The 15449-nt window shown below is 37.2% G+C and overlaps 2 protein-coding genes across 2 annotated transcripts in view; one reads left to right on the top strand and one right to left on the bottom strand.

Annotated features, from left to right (window-relative positions):
• Positions 1-15449, top strand: part of LOC134672425 (2-hydroxyacyl-CoA lyase 1) — a 226440-nt gene that overhangs the window by 118346 nt on the left and 92645 nt on the right. The gene's annotated exons all lie outside the window — the stretch shown is intronic.
• LOC134672430 (arginyl-tRNA--protein transferase 1) lies at positions 3451-11531 on the bottom strand. Its single transcript, XM_063530326.1, has 8 exons — positions 11355-11531; positions 11142-11268; positions 10801-11072; positions 10226-10309; positions 9957-10144; positions 9585-9746; positions 8892-9073; positions 3451-5729 (listed from the first exon to the last, which is right to left on the bottom strand). Exons 1-8 carry the CDS (start codon positions 11437-11439, stop codon positions 5324-5326), a joined length of 1506 nt encoding a protein of 501 aa, XP_063386396.1. The 5' UTR covers positions 11440-11531; the 3' UTR covers positions 3451-5323.

Below are 15449 nucleotides of genomic sequence, written 5' to 3'. Positions count from 1 at the left end.
CTAACGCTCGACAGTAAACTCAACTGGAACAATCACATCAACAAACGCATAGACAAGGCGGGAGTAGTCTTCTGGCAGTGCAGAAGGATGATTGGTAAGAGGTGGGGACTCAACCCGAAAATTACCCTTTGGCTCTATAAGACTATAATCCGCCCCCTACTCTGCTACGGTGCTCTGGTTTGGTGGCCATGAACAAACCTAGGCAACGTACGAGACAAGCTACAAAGACTCCAGAGGCTCGCATGCGCGGCCACCACTGGCTGCACGAGGTCCACTCCGACTGCAGCCATGGAAGTCATGCTAAACCTTTCACCGCTGCACCTACACATACAACAAGAGGCCAGTCTCTCAGCGGTAAGGTTACGAACCCTCAATATATGGTCTAACACCACAGGAGCTCTTCACACAGCATGCCTGGAAAAAGTATACAGCGAATTTCCAGTGCTCATGGCGGGCACGGATCGAATTCACAAACAAGCCATCTTTGACAAAAGGTACAAAATACAATTATTTGAGGACGACAACTACGAAGGACTCAATCCCCGGGAGCTGAGAATCTTCACTGATGGGTCCAAAACAGACAGCGGATCAGGCTCTGGAACCTTTTCAGAAGACCTGAACATGTCAATCACCACTCCGCTAGGAGCCCATAACTCGGTATTCCAGGCCGAGTGCATGGGCATCATTAACGCGGCGGCTGCCATCACTGCAAGGAAGGTAGTAGGATCCTCCATCCGCATACTCTCCGACAGCAGAGCAGTCTTAATGGCCCTAAAAAGCCATATAGTCACATCCAAACTTATACACGAATGCCACGAACGACTAATGGAGGTATGTCAGAACAATAAGATCACCTTACAATGGATCAAAGGACACAGTGGATCCCGAGATAACGACGCCGCGGACGAGCTCGCCAGACAAGGATCGGGTGCGGGGGCGATAGGCCCGGAACCGATCCTCCCGATACCGTTTAGTAAGGTACGCTCAATGCTGCTGGCACGTACAGGGAAACTACACACAGAACACTGGCTAAACCAAACTGGATGCAGACAGGCCAAGCAGGCCATGCCTAGCATGAACGGTAAGCTCACAAGGGCGCTCCTTCAACTAGGAAAGGTTCGACTGAGTATGGTAACCAGTGTCATAACAGGTCATGGACTTTTTAACAAACATCTTTTTATAACAGGTGTCACAGACAGTCCCCTATGCCGTGGATGCATGGAGGAAGAAGAAACAGCCTCTCACGTGGTGTTGGAATGCAGCGGATTGGCCCCATACAGGGCAAAACATCTCGGATCCCCGAGTGACCTCCCCGAGGTCCTACTCAACATCAAAGGTTTGATAGGATTCCTCGAGGAGCTGGGCTGGCAAGACTAGCCCACCCCCTATCACGCAAAATAGGCGCAAGACGTCGAGTTGCGGAAAATCGCCCGAGCTACAATACAATACAATAGTAGTAATTCAATGAGGACGTCACTTTCTACGTAACTGTCACATTTTTGACGTAAAATGCTTATACATGGCAACATTTTAGTAGGTTCCATTGGGGTAAATACGAAGACGGGGTAATTCCGAAACTGGCAAATATCTACTAAACTAGAAACACTTTCTACTGTAGCAACAGTGCGCAAGATGCCATGTAAGCGTTGCAGCGGCGTAAGTGTTGCTAAAGTATGAACTGTTTCTAGTTTAGTAGATATTTGCCAGTTTCGGAATTAGCCCGCCTTCGCATTTACCCCAATGCACCTATGGATTTTTTTTAGTTCCATTTTATTTAATTTCTTCTATTTTATGTCGCACTATAATTCTCAATAACCATACTGCAGCATAAGGTATAGGTACAGTCGCCATCAGATATATCGGAGCGGCCAAGGTGTTCACAATATCTGAACACGCACTCTAACGCCTTGACAATAGAGGCGTGCTCAGATATTTGTGAGCACCTTGGCCGCTCCGATATACAGGGTGGAAAGGCACGACGATCCTTCCCGAAAGTATTAAGTCGTTTAAGCGATACAGAGCAGATTGGTAATGGTAAGAATCGTTAATTGAGTAAAAAATAAAAAGACCAAATTTTCTACTTTTTAACTGTGGTGATAACCCTATAGCATGTGCACATGACGGCTAGATTAAGGATCCGTGTCGGGAAAGCTCGGGTCTTTACGCTTTTTTCCGATCGTTGACAGAATCGCAATGATCTATGAATGACGCATAAATGACAAATAAATCAAATGAATGCAAAAATATTACATACAATTTTATTACTTTCTTAGATAATTACTTTTTGCCAATATTTAACACTATCTTCTCTTCACATACGGTGTTCAAATGTACCTCCGTGTCTTATAATGTACGCCGCAGCCCGCACCCGAGCCCGCGCACATTGCCCATGCGATAGTGTAGGTATGCTCTTCGTAATTTTTCCTCCGCAGATTGTCAAAAGCAGCAATTAGCCTTTAATGTCTCATTTCGTCCGCAGTTTCACATTCCGTTTGGTACACCATATCTTTGACACAGCCCACAGATTTAAATAACCACGAGCATCTAACACGGCATTTTTATTTGAAGAATATGACATTAGATAAATAAAGTTCAATGACAATTTAATTTCAAACATCAGACGTCTTGTCTATTTCCTACCACGCAAGAAGGTTTGTTAGTTAGGTATTTATGAAGTATTTATTCTTGATTTATTCTTAGTATTTCATTTTTGCAAATTCTTTAATCCATCAAACACAACCTACTTGTAATTTTTTATTATTTTAGATAGTTTCCAATTATTCGAAAATAATTTTGTGAAACGTGTTAAGAAACTAAAACCTTTTTATCAGTCAAGGAAACCAGAGATATTTATAAGACAATTGCGTACTTTTGAGTGGTTGTCAATGTCACAATTTGAACTGTCGTTGTAAACAATGTTGTGGTTAGTATTATTAATATTAAGGAATAACATAACTACTTCATTCAAGTATTGAACAAGTGGAACCACTAAGAAAGCGAAAATCCTGCAACGATTCTTACCGTGTTGTAAGCAGACCTAAGAATGGTTAGATGGCAACAAATTAGCATAATTTCCTGTCGTATACTAATTGTTTACAAGTAAGTTCATTGACCCTGTCACCTGTTAGGGTTACAACAAAGTAGTTTTTTGCACGGATGTTTAAAAGGCCTTAATTTAGAAACGGTTGCCCATATTAACATAGTTTCTATGGAGAAAATATAGAGCTTAGGCTAAACAATCCCCCTTTTGCGGAAAGGATCGTCGTGCCTTTCCACCCTGTATATGATGGCGACTGTACATCAGCGACAATGTACCTATTAAAGCGCTGAATTTTCGTGAAAATCGTCATTAGGTACATTAGGGCTAGCACTATAGAAATAAATAAATAAAAAAAGTTACTGAAGTGTTTATTGTTAAAACAGCCATTAAAAAATAAATTTCCTAATTCCATTTTTTATAAATAATACAGTACAGTACAGTTTATATATATATCTCTCTAAATCAAAGATACCTCCTGAAAATTTTCATTTACACTATGTATGCAAATGAAAAAGACAGGTTTGTAAATGAAAACATCAATAAAACATGTTTTTGTTTCAGGAATTATATAATAGATTAAAGATTCGTAGGTACTCCTACTGGGCATAATATAATTTTGAGTTAGGTATTCCTAACAAAGACTTATGTATGCAGATTTGCTTAATCATACATGCGGCGTTTTCAAGCAAAAGTTACCACAGTGTCGGTTGTCGATAAGTTTATTATTAATTACCGCAATATTGACTAGGTACCTACCGACAGTGTGTCCCCTTTTACTTAAAAGGGGCATTCCACGAGACTGTCGCTTACATAACGCTTTTGCCTTGTATGGCAGCTACCTCAATAAAATACGTGAATCTCGAGAATATACCGCCAATTTGTTAGCCAAGTCATGAAATATTACCTGACCCAATATCGCTTACTCAGCATTTCCAGAAGTATTAGAAGAATTGCGTTATGTGAGCGACAGTCTCGTGGAATGCCCCAAAACCATCACAAATGAATTGGCTGCGTTCCAACCTTTCTACCAAAGGTTGACTCGAAGATGTTTTTTTTTAAATATAAACCGCTTGTGATATTCGCTGTGTGACTGTGTGTAATTATTTGCTTTTATGTGGTGTACATTGAATAACATTAGTATCAGAAAACTTGAATTCATCTTATTGATTATGACTAGTTAGACATATCGGACGTTTATTATTAGAACTTATATGAAAATTGATATTCATGAAGTATTTGTATGTTGAGCAACTACTTATAGACCTTTATTCGGATGACTATAATGGCCCAATCCGAACAATGCTAATGTCACAGCGATACGATACTGGGATATAACCGCGAAAATCGAAGTTCGCAATTTGCGGGCATTTTTCTCTGTCACTCTAATTACGCCTTCACTGGAGTAAAAGAGAAAGATCCCCGCAATTTGCGAATTTCGGTTTTCGCGGTAGCCGCTCTGATCAGTCAGTTTTAAAAGTGACATTTCTTCAACCAAAAACGTCACTTTTGACACTGAGATCGGTACTGCCGGCCTAGCCAAGGTAACAATCGCTATCGCTTCGACAACGAAAAGCGTTATGTCTCTCTATCACTCTTCCATATTAGTGTGACAGCGACAGTTGCGTTTCGATCGCTACGGAGCGTAAGCGATTGGCATCTTGGCTACGCGGCCTGTATCGCTGTGATATCTTATATTATAAGCATGGCCCGCAAGAATAATTGCATAATTGGCCCGTAAGAGTGTCACCGCATTTGTAAACGCCGAATCGGCTAAGGGTGGGTTGCAACAAACCGTCTGTCAGTGTCAACGGTAAAGGGTTCGCTAAATTTTGTCGTAGGTAAAGTTTAATAGTATTAAACCGCACAGAGACATTCATCAGACATGATAATTTCATCTCGTCTGGTGCACCTTAAGACATTTAGTCTTACGTAGGTATAAAACGTCACCTGGGTGCTTAGTCAACGTGCCAATCGTTCCGTGGCGTAGTGTAATCATCTCTATATACCACTCTTCCATATTAGAGCGACTGACAGTTGCGTTTCGTTCGCTACGGAGCGTTAACATTGGCATGTCGGCTACGCATCCTGTTTATTATGCTGATGCGGCGTCGATAAAGGCGTCAACACCCGGATACAATCCGTAAAACACTAGTAAATGGCGACGATAGTTTACACTAAATATTATTCCATCGCAAAACACTATTTAAGTACAAATAACAAGCAGATTTCACATTGAGGGTGAGATTTAAACTAGAAAGAACAACATTTTCTATAGTAACTACATTATTGACTTACTATTATCATCCGCTTGGCACAAACCACTCCAACCAATTGTGAATACTGCAGCAAGAGCTCTTCAAAGTTACCCTTCTTAGTTTTCCTCTTATAAGTCTTATATGGCATTACAACACCTTTGGCCAAGACGGGTACATAATTAATATCGTCATCTTTCGGATAATTATCGTCAACACTATCAATGTCCGGATCTAGTCTAGAATATGGCGTTACTTCGAGCTTAGGAATACAGTCCTTTAATGGGAACCATTTATAAGTCTCAGGGCACGCTAGATCTGAAGGATAGAAGTTGCCCTTGTATCGCATCTTCTTACAGGAGTGGATGTAGTAGCCCATGTAGTAATACTTTAGTGCGGGACTGACTGACTGCAGCTGTCTCGTGAATGCTATCTCTCTGAAAAAAAAAATACAATGAATTGGTTATCTCAGTATCTTGCAAATATTACCCCGAAATCGCGAAAATTAAAATTACCCGGCCTCCCATAGAAAATGGACTAGCTAAATGTGAATTTTAGTGAATTTTAGTGTTGAGTCGAACAATAAACGAAACCTAATCGATCTAATGGCGTCATATAACTTACAAAACATCGTCGACTTCCCGACTAGGGTAGACGGTGACACAAAGACGTCAATTGATTGCCTCGTAACTAACATTCAGACAGATATCATAAACGTCAAATCATTGAAATCAGACATATCTGATCATGATGCCCAACTAGCCCACTTGCATATACAAGAATATTGCAAGCCAAAATATGTATACGTCGAAAGGCGCCATCAAAGTGCAGAGAATATCACAAATCTCTGTGAAGCGATGTTGTCATATGATTGGAATAAAATTCTTGCGTCTTACAACTCCAATACCGTTGATAACTTCATCCAAAAATTAAATCACAATATGAACATGCATATGCCACAAAAACTAATCAGAAAGAAAAACGAGAATCGTATTCCGTGGCTATCTGAATCTGCTCATAATATACAACGCGATATAGATGATCTACTCTTATTCCATGAACAGTACCCGCAAATTGACATCAAGGAGATTTTATGCATAAAGAGACAAGAAATACAAACATCATTAAAAAACTTGAAAAGGAAACACACGGAAGAACGAATTGTAAATTCAAAAAACCCTAAACGGGAAGTATGGCAAATAATAAAAGAAGAGACTAACAACATCGTACAAGAATACAACTGGAATTTAAAACATGAAAAAAACAGTAAAGAGTCCATTCACTACACCGAAATACCTGACTACATAAACAATTTTCTTATTCGAGTAGGAACTGATCTTGCCTTAAATAATAACCCAGATATAAACCAAGCGATGGCCCATATAAGGTCAAACTGCTCTGAAATCCACACCGTATTAGCTTTCTCCCAAATAACTACAGCAGAGCTTGTAAAAATAGCAAGACCAAAGATATCAAAGTCTCAAACAAAGGACATATATGATATCTCAGGAAAGATTTTATTTGACGTTATTTCTGTTTTATCAAATCAATTGACATATATTATAAATAACATTCTTCGCTCCAGTATATATCCTCTATCACTTAAGAAAACTCGTCTGTGCCCCATTTACAAAGGCAAGGGCGATAAAACAGATGTGGGAAACTACAGACCTATAACTATCGTTCCTATGGTATCAAAATTAATAGAATCTATAATATCAAACGACATTCTAAGACATATTGAACAAAACAAAGCGCTATCAAATGCACAGTACGCTTATAGAATAGGACGTTCCACCACAGCGGCGACACAGAAATTCGTGGAAAGTGTCACACGATGTCTAGAAAATAAACAAAAAGTTGTAGGAATATTTTTAGACCTTTCGAAGGCCTTTGACTCTGTGAATCATTCCCTGCTGCTGGCTAAATTGAAAACATATGGCATAAGAGACAAAAGTGCACATTTACTAAAATCTTTCCTATCAGAAAGGCAACAGACTGTAGAGATAAAAGTAAACGGTAAGCACTACAGGTCACAGCCACAATTAACAACAATAGGCGTGCCACAAGGATCATCTTTAGGGAACACCTTATTTTCCTTATTTCTAAATGACATTGATAAACTTGACATAGACGGAGAAATTATATTATATGCAGATGACACGACAATTATTGTAAATGATGAATGTGATGACAAATTAACTAATAAAATAAGCATGATCTTACAGAAACTGGAGTGGTGGTTTAGAATAAACGGACTTAAACTAAACTCTGAAAAGACAAATATAATGAAATTTAACACTCGTCAAACTGACGCTAATAAAATAAATATACCTTTATCAAACGGCACAATCATTGACAGTGTAGAGCATGTGAAACTACTTGGTTTCAACTTAGACCCAACATTATCATGGAAAGCTCATATAAACTCAGTATGTGGAAAACTAGCAAAAGGCATATATATCCTTAAACAATTGAAACCCCTCATCTCAAATTATCATCTGAAAGAAGCCTACTTTTCATACATACATTCAATCTTGTCTTATGGGATTATACTGTGGGGAAACTCAACTGACTTTGAACGTGTCTTAAAAATGCAAAAACGAGCTATTCGAATCCTGGCCAACGCAAAATATAATGATACCTGCAGAGAACATTTTAAAAATTTAGAAATATTAACATCTGTATCGACATATATCCTAGAAGTTATAATGTATGTTAGAAATAATCCAAGTGAATTTGAACGTATCGGCGACGTAAGTAAACGACCGACTAGATATCCTGACAACTTAAGACAAAGCAAATGCAGATTACAAATGGCGAAAAAGTGTCCCAAAATAATAGGGCAGAAACTTTACAACAAGTTGCCAAAAGTAATAAAAACTGAGACAAATATTAACACTTTTCGTCGCAAAGTTAAACAGCTCCTACTTAACAAGACGCTTTATAGCGTTAAAGAATACTTAAATAATAACTATTAATGTATCCATTAGAATCAATAGACTACTTAGTAACTGAAATTGTAAAAATTATATTTTTAATGTTTTATTATTTTTATTTGTTGTTTCTATGTTTGTAAAATAATGTAAATATTAGTTTAAAACGTGTACCTAGCGTACCTACCTTGACGATCTCACTATGTGTGCATATTTTTGTTTGTATTAATGAAAATTTTGTATCGCTATTGAGAAATAAATAATTCTGATTCTGATTCTGATTCTAAAATGTATGACACAGCCAAATTTTTTTTCGCGATTACGAGGTTGGTCCCATAGTACAAGTGGCTCAGTATAATCCCAAAACCTCCCTGGCAACGAGAATGCAGTTATTTTTTAGCCACCCTGTATGACTTTGGGACAGTGAATGTGCAATATCCAAAAATATAACAATGTACTGAAATTTAGTCATAACAAAATGCTGGCAAATAAAATCGTAGGACAAATTAATGCATGGCATCTATGAGAACTCTTCTTTGGCATTATAAAACTTATAAAACGTTGCAAACCCCATTTCACACCTTTGTATTTCTATGAATAAAAAGTTATTTTAATTTATAATGATACTATAAATAAAATGTAATTGCTGTTATAGTTCTTTACCTTAAAGCTCCATAAGTGCCCAGTGTAAGATGTGTATATGCTGGGTCATAGAAGAAATAGACTGATGAGACACACTTGGGTAGTATGTCTATAACACCAACGGCTATGAGCTTTCCGTCAAGCCAATATTGTTGATGAAAAGAGCCATAGCCACATGGAGGGGCAGATTCGCTATGTTCTTCCTAAAATAATAAGGAAAGGGTCAGTACTCAGTACATACTAAATCCCTAATTAAACTTTGCTTTATAAGGACAAGATAACAATTTGTTGGCCCATTTCCCGGAAAAATATTAATGACATACAATCAGGTAAAATTAGAATTGCATCTGTCTGCAATTCTAATTTTACAATTCCTTCATTCACAGCTTAAAAATAACTTTTTGTCCTTACTAAGATCAAACCAAAAACTGCTATTATCAATTTATCATATAGGAAGTCACTAGGTCACTACCACCACAGAATAAATAATAGTATTAGGTACAGAAGACTCACTCTCTCACAAAACGCGTCTGTTACAATCAGGACAAATATGGCCGCTAGGTGGCGACAGCGCCACGCACGGCTAGCCACCGAAATTGGTGTGGAATGGATGTACTTATAGCTAAGTAGCAAAGTGACGAAATCGTGGAGTGAGCCACGCCTGCTACCACGGAATAAGCCAACCATGTCATTGTTTAACTCTTAATTACTTACCAGCAATGGGCTCTGCACTAAAAAACCATGAAACTTTGTTGGTGTGCATTTTTCAGGTTTGTCATTATGTATGATTGTCTGATACTTGGCATAAACTTCACAAGTCTCTTTCATGGTCGCCTCCCATTCAGGGCTTGGAGGTGCAGTTCGCACTAATTTTATCTGAAAAATACATTATTAATAAAAAATCAATTATCTCACTGTGGATCTGAAGGTACCTATACTGTTATTATTATGATTATTTGGACAATAAATGAAGTTTTTTTATCCATAAAATATTATTTACTTGTCCTTCTGCTGTAGAGCTATTTGGATATTCCCTCAATCAATTCTTTATTATGTTCATTATATAATCAAATTTAATTATCATACCTCTAATTTGTACTTGACATCATCGGGTAATTCATCTATGAAGTCCTCCACTTCTTTTTCCTTATTTTTCTTTGTATTGGACAAAGAGTTAATATCAATTCCCTTTTCCTTAAGTTTCTCCATTTTCCTCTCCAATCTCAATTGCTTTGCTTTTTTACTTGGAGCTTTAGCTGGGTCATAGCCTTCACCTATTTACAAATACAGGCAATTAATAAAATATAATTACTTTAATATGGAATATAACCCATTAAGAAAATAGAAGTGCATACCTTTTTTCGTTTCTTTTGGCTTACTCTTTTCTAATGGATTGCTTACTGGCTTCGTAACAGATTCTATTTGTACTTTTGGTTCATCTGAAAAATTAAAAATGTAAAAAAAACCTTAATAACATGCATATTAGTATCAACTGACATGATACCTAGTTCTCATTGCAACTTGTTATGATAAAGTGTTAAGGGTACCTCTCATCAAGAGACTTACTTCTATATTTCACTTCTTCAGGATTAGAATGAACTCGGTACAAGTAAGCATGAACAAGGTAATCGCTCCTAAGACGGCCCGGTTCTTAAGCTTACTTTTGTTAAAAAAATTATGCTTTTATAAGTGTAAATGGGTTTAAATTTTACGTCCATGTTCGCTAGTACGATAGATAAAACTGCAAGTTCTTATTAAAAAATACAAAATAATGATGGGCCGCCTTAGGCACAAGTACCTCAATGCATAAAGTGCCCAACAAAACTCTTCATGCCTTTGTGAAGTTCTGTTAATCCTAAAACTTAAGATTATTCTGGCTTGGTAGCTAAGTTTGTTTTATTTGTAATAACATTCAGATTGCTTGTCATACCTTTAGATTGCTCTATAGCATCTTCTAAAGCATCTTCTCCATCTGCCTTCACAATGTTGCTAATGTTAATGTTCTGTGGCACATTTGTACTCTCCAGGAATTGTTCCACCCCCTCTGCCATGTCAGCCTCACTACTGCAAGTAGACATCTTCCTGTTGCCATCTCCGGTCGGCTCAGATTTCTCATTCCCATCTTGTCCCACTAAATATTTATTGAAACGCTTCAATACCTTCTTCTGAGACTTTGTTGCTTTAAATTCTAACGCTCTACACCTGTGAAATAAAATATATGGTGATATCTAACGTGCCTCTACAGTTAAATTTAATACAGAAGAGTTTTACCTTATAGTGTACATAGGGCAGCAAGTAACATCCATAGTCGGCTTGTAACAATATTTTCCACATCTCCGCCACCCTCTATCGATGAGATCTTGATAGTCGCTCACAGTCATGGAATGTGCCCACATACCTACGATACCAATCTTGTTTTTAGAAGTGTCGTATAGATTTATTTCACGAATGCAAATTTCACAAACATGACACACCATTACTTACCATGGCTGAAATGCGTATTGGGACTTTTGCAGTAGCCACATCTGTCCTGGCTACCGGCATAATATTCTACAATGCTATGAAACATCAAGATAACTTTTACAAAGACGAAATTAAAAGGCTAGAAATAAAATGTAGCTTTCTGGCGAAGACAACTCGAGAGACGTTTTATTTTTCCTTTAACTACTTTAACAAAGGTATTACTAAAAACTCTTTGTACTTGGATTCACTTCTTTCCTAATAGCGTATCTTATTGGGTCTAAGCGGAGTTTTGCAAGGACTCATTATTTTCTTCTCGCGAAATGGTCTCTAATATTATTTATTTTATCAAAAACGCGAGTGTCAAAAGCAGTCAAAAGTAAGATAGAAAGCAAAACTATCTCAAAGTTGTCAATGTCACCCATGTCATGTGTCAACGTGGTTGTCAGTGTCAACTGTCAGGTTTTTTTTTTTAAAGTGAACTATAGCGATTGAATTCATCTTAAATTGGCCGCTTGGGTGATTTACCAAAAGAAATGGTTGACCATAGAAGTTAGGTTCCTATAGAAGTGGTATACGCGTGCCTCCGTGAGGGACAAAACATAGGCAATGCCACACTATGATTGGTCGAATTTATTTGTTGCCCACCATAACCCATACGTGCCCATACTAATTTAAGATGGGGAATAAAAAAAAGTGAGACTGACAAGGACCAACAATAATAGCGCTTTCGCTGCTACTCCTAGTGAAAGATACATAAGACTATCCCGTTCGCTCATTTCCTCCCACCCATGATGCCTTATCCAGTTAAAATATCATGTGGTTAAGTTATTCATGTGGTTGACGTAGGTAACTGGTGACCGAAGAGCTGGCGGCTACCTCGCACAACGTATCAGCATTGCGATCAAATTACGATACAGCGAGGAAATGCCGCCAGCATCCTTGGTACAATGCCTCAGGGGCCTATTTTTGATATAAGCTAGTTATTAATTTCGTTTAGTAGTACCACTGTATCGTAGTAGTATACCCTATAATGGGCGTGGAACCAGTAATGGGACAAAAAAACATAATTCCTCTAAAATAAGTATCTAAAAGTAGTTTATAAACACTGGCTGTATATTATCATAAATAAGAGTCCTAGAGCTGTTTCAGTTTGAAGTTTCATTAAATTTGGTTGCTTTTTAAGAAATTGGCGTCAACCCAAAAGTTGTCGTGTCACTGAAAAAAAATACCACTACGAATTCTTAACAACTTCGCTAAGAGAGGTGAGTTAATTTATTAAATTTCAATTGATTAATACTTGATGAAAACTAGAATGTGTTTTGTTAATTGAATTTACCATGAGATAAGGTATACAACACACTATGTTGTGACTCCACAGATGTAAAAAAATAGTGGTATTTGGCCCAATCCCATTATAGGAGCTGTAAAACTGCGTACCTCCTATGATGGGACAATTGACAGAATGATGCTTGCCATGCCATAATTTCATGTTTAAACAATACAGAAGTAATATGTAGTTACGAAATATGTCAATCAGGAGGTATTCTCGGACTTTGGATAAATTAATATCGTTTTTCCAAACTTTTATTTAACTTGCCCTGTTAGTTAGTGTGGGTCCAATCTTGGTAGCTGAATTTGAGCCAGTTTTCGATTTCCGATTCAGTTGAAATTTTGTGTAAGTACGTAATTAAGTATGCAAATCGGATGATAATGCAATATTATGATAACATGGACCTAATCTGATGATGGAGACAGGAGGTGGCCATGGGAACTTTATCGCAATAAACCCTAACTAATTGTGTTTGGGTATATTAGAATTGTCTCGATGGATCTAATACAATAATAATTGGCTGTAGAAAGAAAAATACATTCAGCGATAAAAGCTTATACCAAAAATTGATTTTTTTGTCGTAACTTATTCCCCATTTTAATATTTTATACTGATAGAGCAATGTCCATTATAGGGGGCCCATTACTGGATCCACGTCCATTACCGGGGGCCCATTACTGGAGCTTTGGTGTCCATGACTGGAGAAAAAAAGCATAGTTTTAATTTGTTAAATATGTGGAAACTAATTGCTGTATCTTTCATACAACACGCCTAAAACATGAAAGACGGATAGGACTTTCATCTTTTAACACGCTAAGCGGTAGATCATTTACATGTATACGGGAAATATCATAAATACTCCAAATTTCCTCTTAAATGTCCCATGACTGGTGCTGTTACTATATATATTGTATGAATATAAATGATTTTAATTTCCCAAAGAACAGTATAATTTATAGGATTTAGGTAACGGAGTTTATAATCGGTGGCCGGTGCAACCTGAGATCACATACATACTTTACGTTTTGAATTGACTGACTCTCATTATTATATTCAACTAAAAAGAGTCAGACCAAGTCTGCAGCGATTTTGATAGCACATGCAGTGCAAGTGTTATTTAATACGTCATAATTTCATAGAAATTGGATGTTTAAAATAACACTAGCACTGCGTGTGCTATACATGTTCTGTTACGTGTTGTTTTCTTCTTTTCTTTTTTGCCTCCAATAAACGGTCTCTACCTATACCTATCTAATATTCAATATACTCTATGCTATATACCTATCAAAATCGCTGCATTTTTCTTGGGCTAACTCTAGATGATATTATCACGATATTATGTACCGATACTATTATAATTAATGATAGTACAGTCATTATAGATTTTGACCCGTGAATAATTAGTTCTTGGATTTTTTTTTCGTAGGTCCCTCGGGGGTGTCACTGGGAGTGTAAATTCAAAAAGTAGGCTTAATCAGGCTCCTGCGTATATTCAAAAAATGGTTTTTTTTCCAAAAAAACGGTTTTTCTTCAATAACTCGGCCATTTTTGATTTTACAGTAAAACCGTAAGGACAAAAATTGTAGGAAATTTGATTCTCTACAAGTTAGTCCAGTCATTATATCCAAAAAACCGACCCTTCCCGTCAATAACCAGTTCTTGGATTTTTTTTTGTACGTCCCTCGGGGGAATCACTGGGAGTGTAAATTCAAAAAGTAGACTGAATCAGGGTCCTGTGTATATTCCAAAAACGGTTTTTCTTGAATAACTCGGTCATTTTTGATTTTACAGTAAAACTGCGAGGACAAAAATTTTAGAAAATTTGATTCTCTACAAGTTTGGTCCTTACAATTTTTCTTCTAGGATCGATAGTTTGGTAATAAAATTTGAAAAAAGCGACAAATTCATAATATTTTCAACATCTCGTTTATTTTCAACTTTACGACATAAATGAAGAGGACTAAACTTGTAGAGAATCAAATTCTGAACAATTTTGGTTCCTACCTTCTTTCCCCCAAAATCGATATTTTAGAAATTAAACCTGAAAAACGCGACAAATTCAAAATATTATCATTATCTCCTATGTTCCACGCTTTACGGCATAAATGAAGGGAAACGAAGTTGTAGAGAATCAAATTCTGAACAATTTTTGTCCTCACGGTTTTACTGTAAAATCAAAAATGACCGAGTTATTCAAGAAAAACCGTTTTTCGAATATACACAGGACTCTGATTCAGTCTACTTTTTGAATTTACACTCCCAGTGATTCCCCCGAGGGACGTACGAAAAAAAATCCAAGAACTGATTATTCACGGGTTGGGTCGGTTTTTTGGATATAATGACTGGACTAACTTGTAGAGAATCAAATTTCCTACAGTTTTTGTCCGTACGGTTTTACTGTAAAATCAAAAATGGCCGAGTTATTGAAGAAAAACCGTTTCTTTGGAAAAAAACCATTTTTCGAATATACGCAGGAGCCTGATTAAGCCTACTTTTTGAATTTATACTCCCAGTGACCTCCCCGAGGGACCTACGAAAAAAAAATCCAAGAACTAATTATTCACGGGTAGGGTCGGTTTTTTGGATATAATGACTGTACTATGAGTTTAATGACCCAATATACCACGTTGAAGGTAACACACCTGTACCTGTGTGTGTGTACGTGTGTGTGTGTGTGGAGGTAGATGTATAAGCTTACAGTCTGATGGTAAGCGGTCTCCGTAATCTATCGACGTCGTAATTCCAGATGATGTTCTTTAGCTACATCATCATCATAATTTAAGAGC

This window comes from Cydia fagiglandana, chromosome 17 (genome assembly GCF_963556715.1).
Source record: "Cydia fagiglandana chromosome 17, ilCydFagi1.1, whole genome shotgun sequence".
NCBI classification, from domain to species: Eukaryota; Metazoa; Arthropoda; class Insecta; order Lepidoptera; family Tortricidae; genus Cydia; species Cydia fagiglandana.
This window is presented reverse-complemented; position numbering and strand designations above follow the sequence as displayed.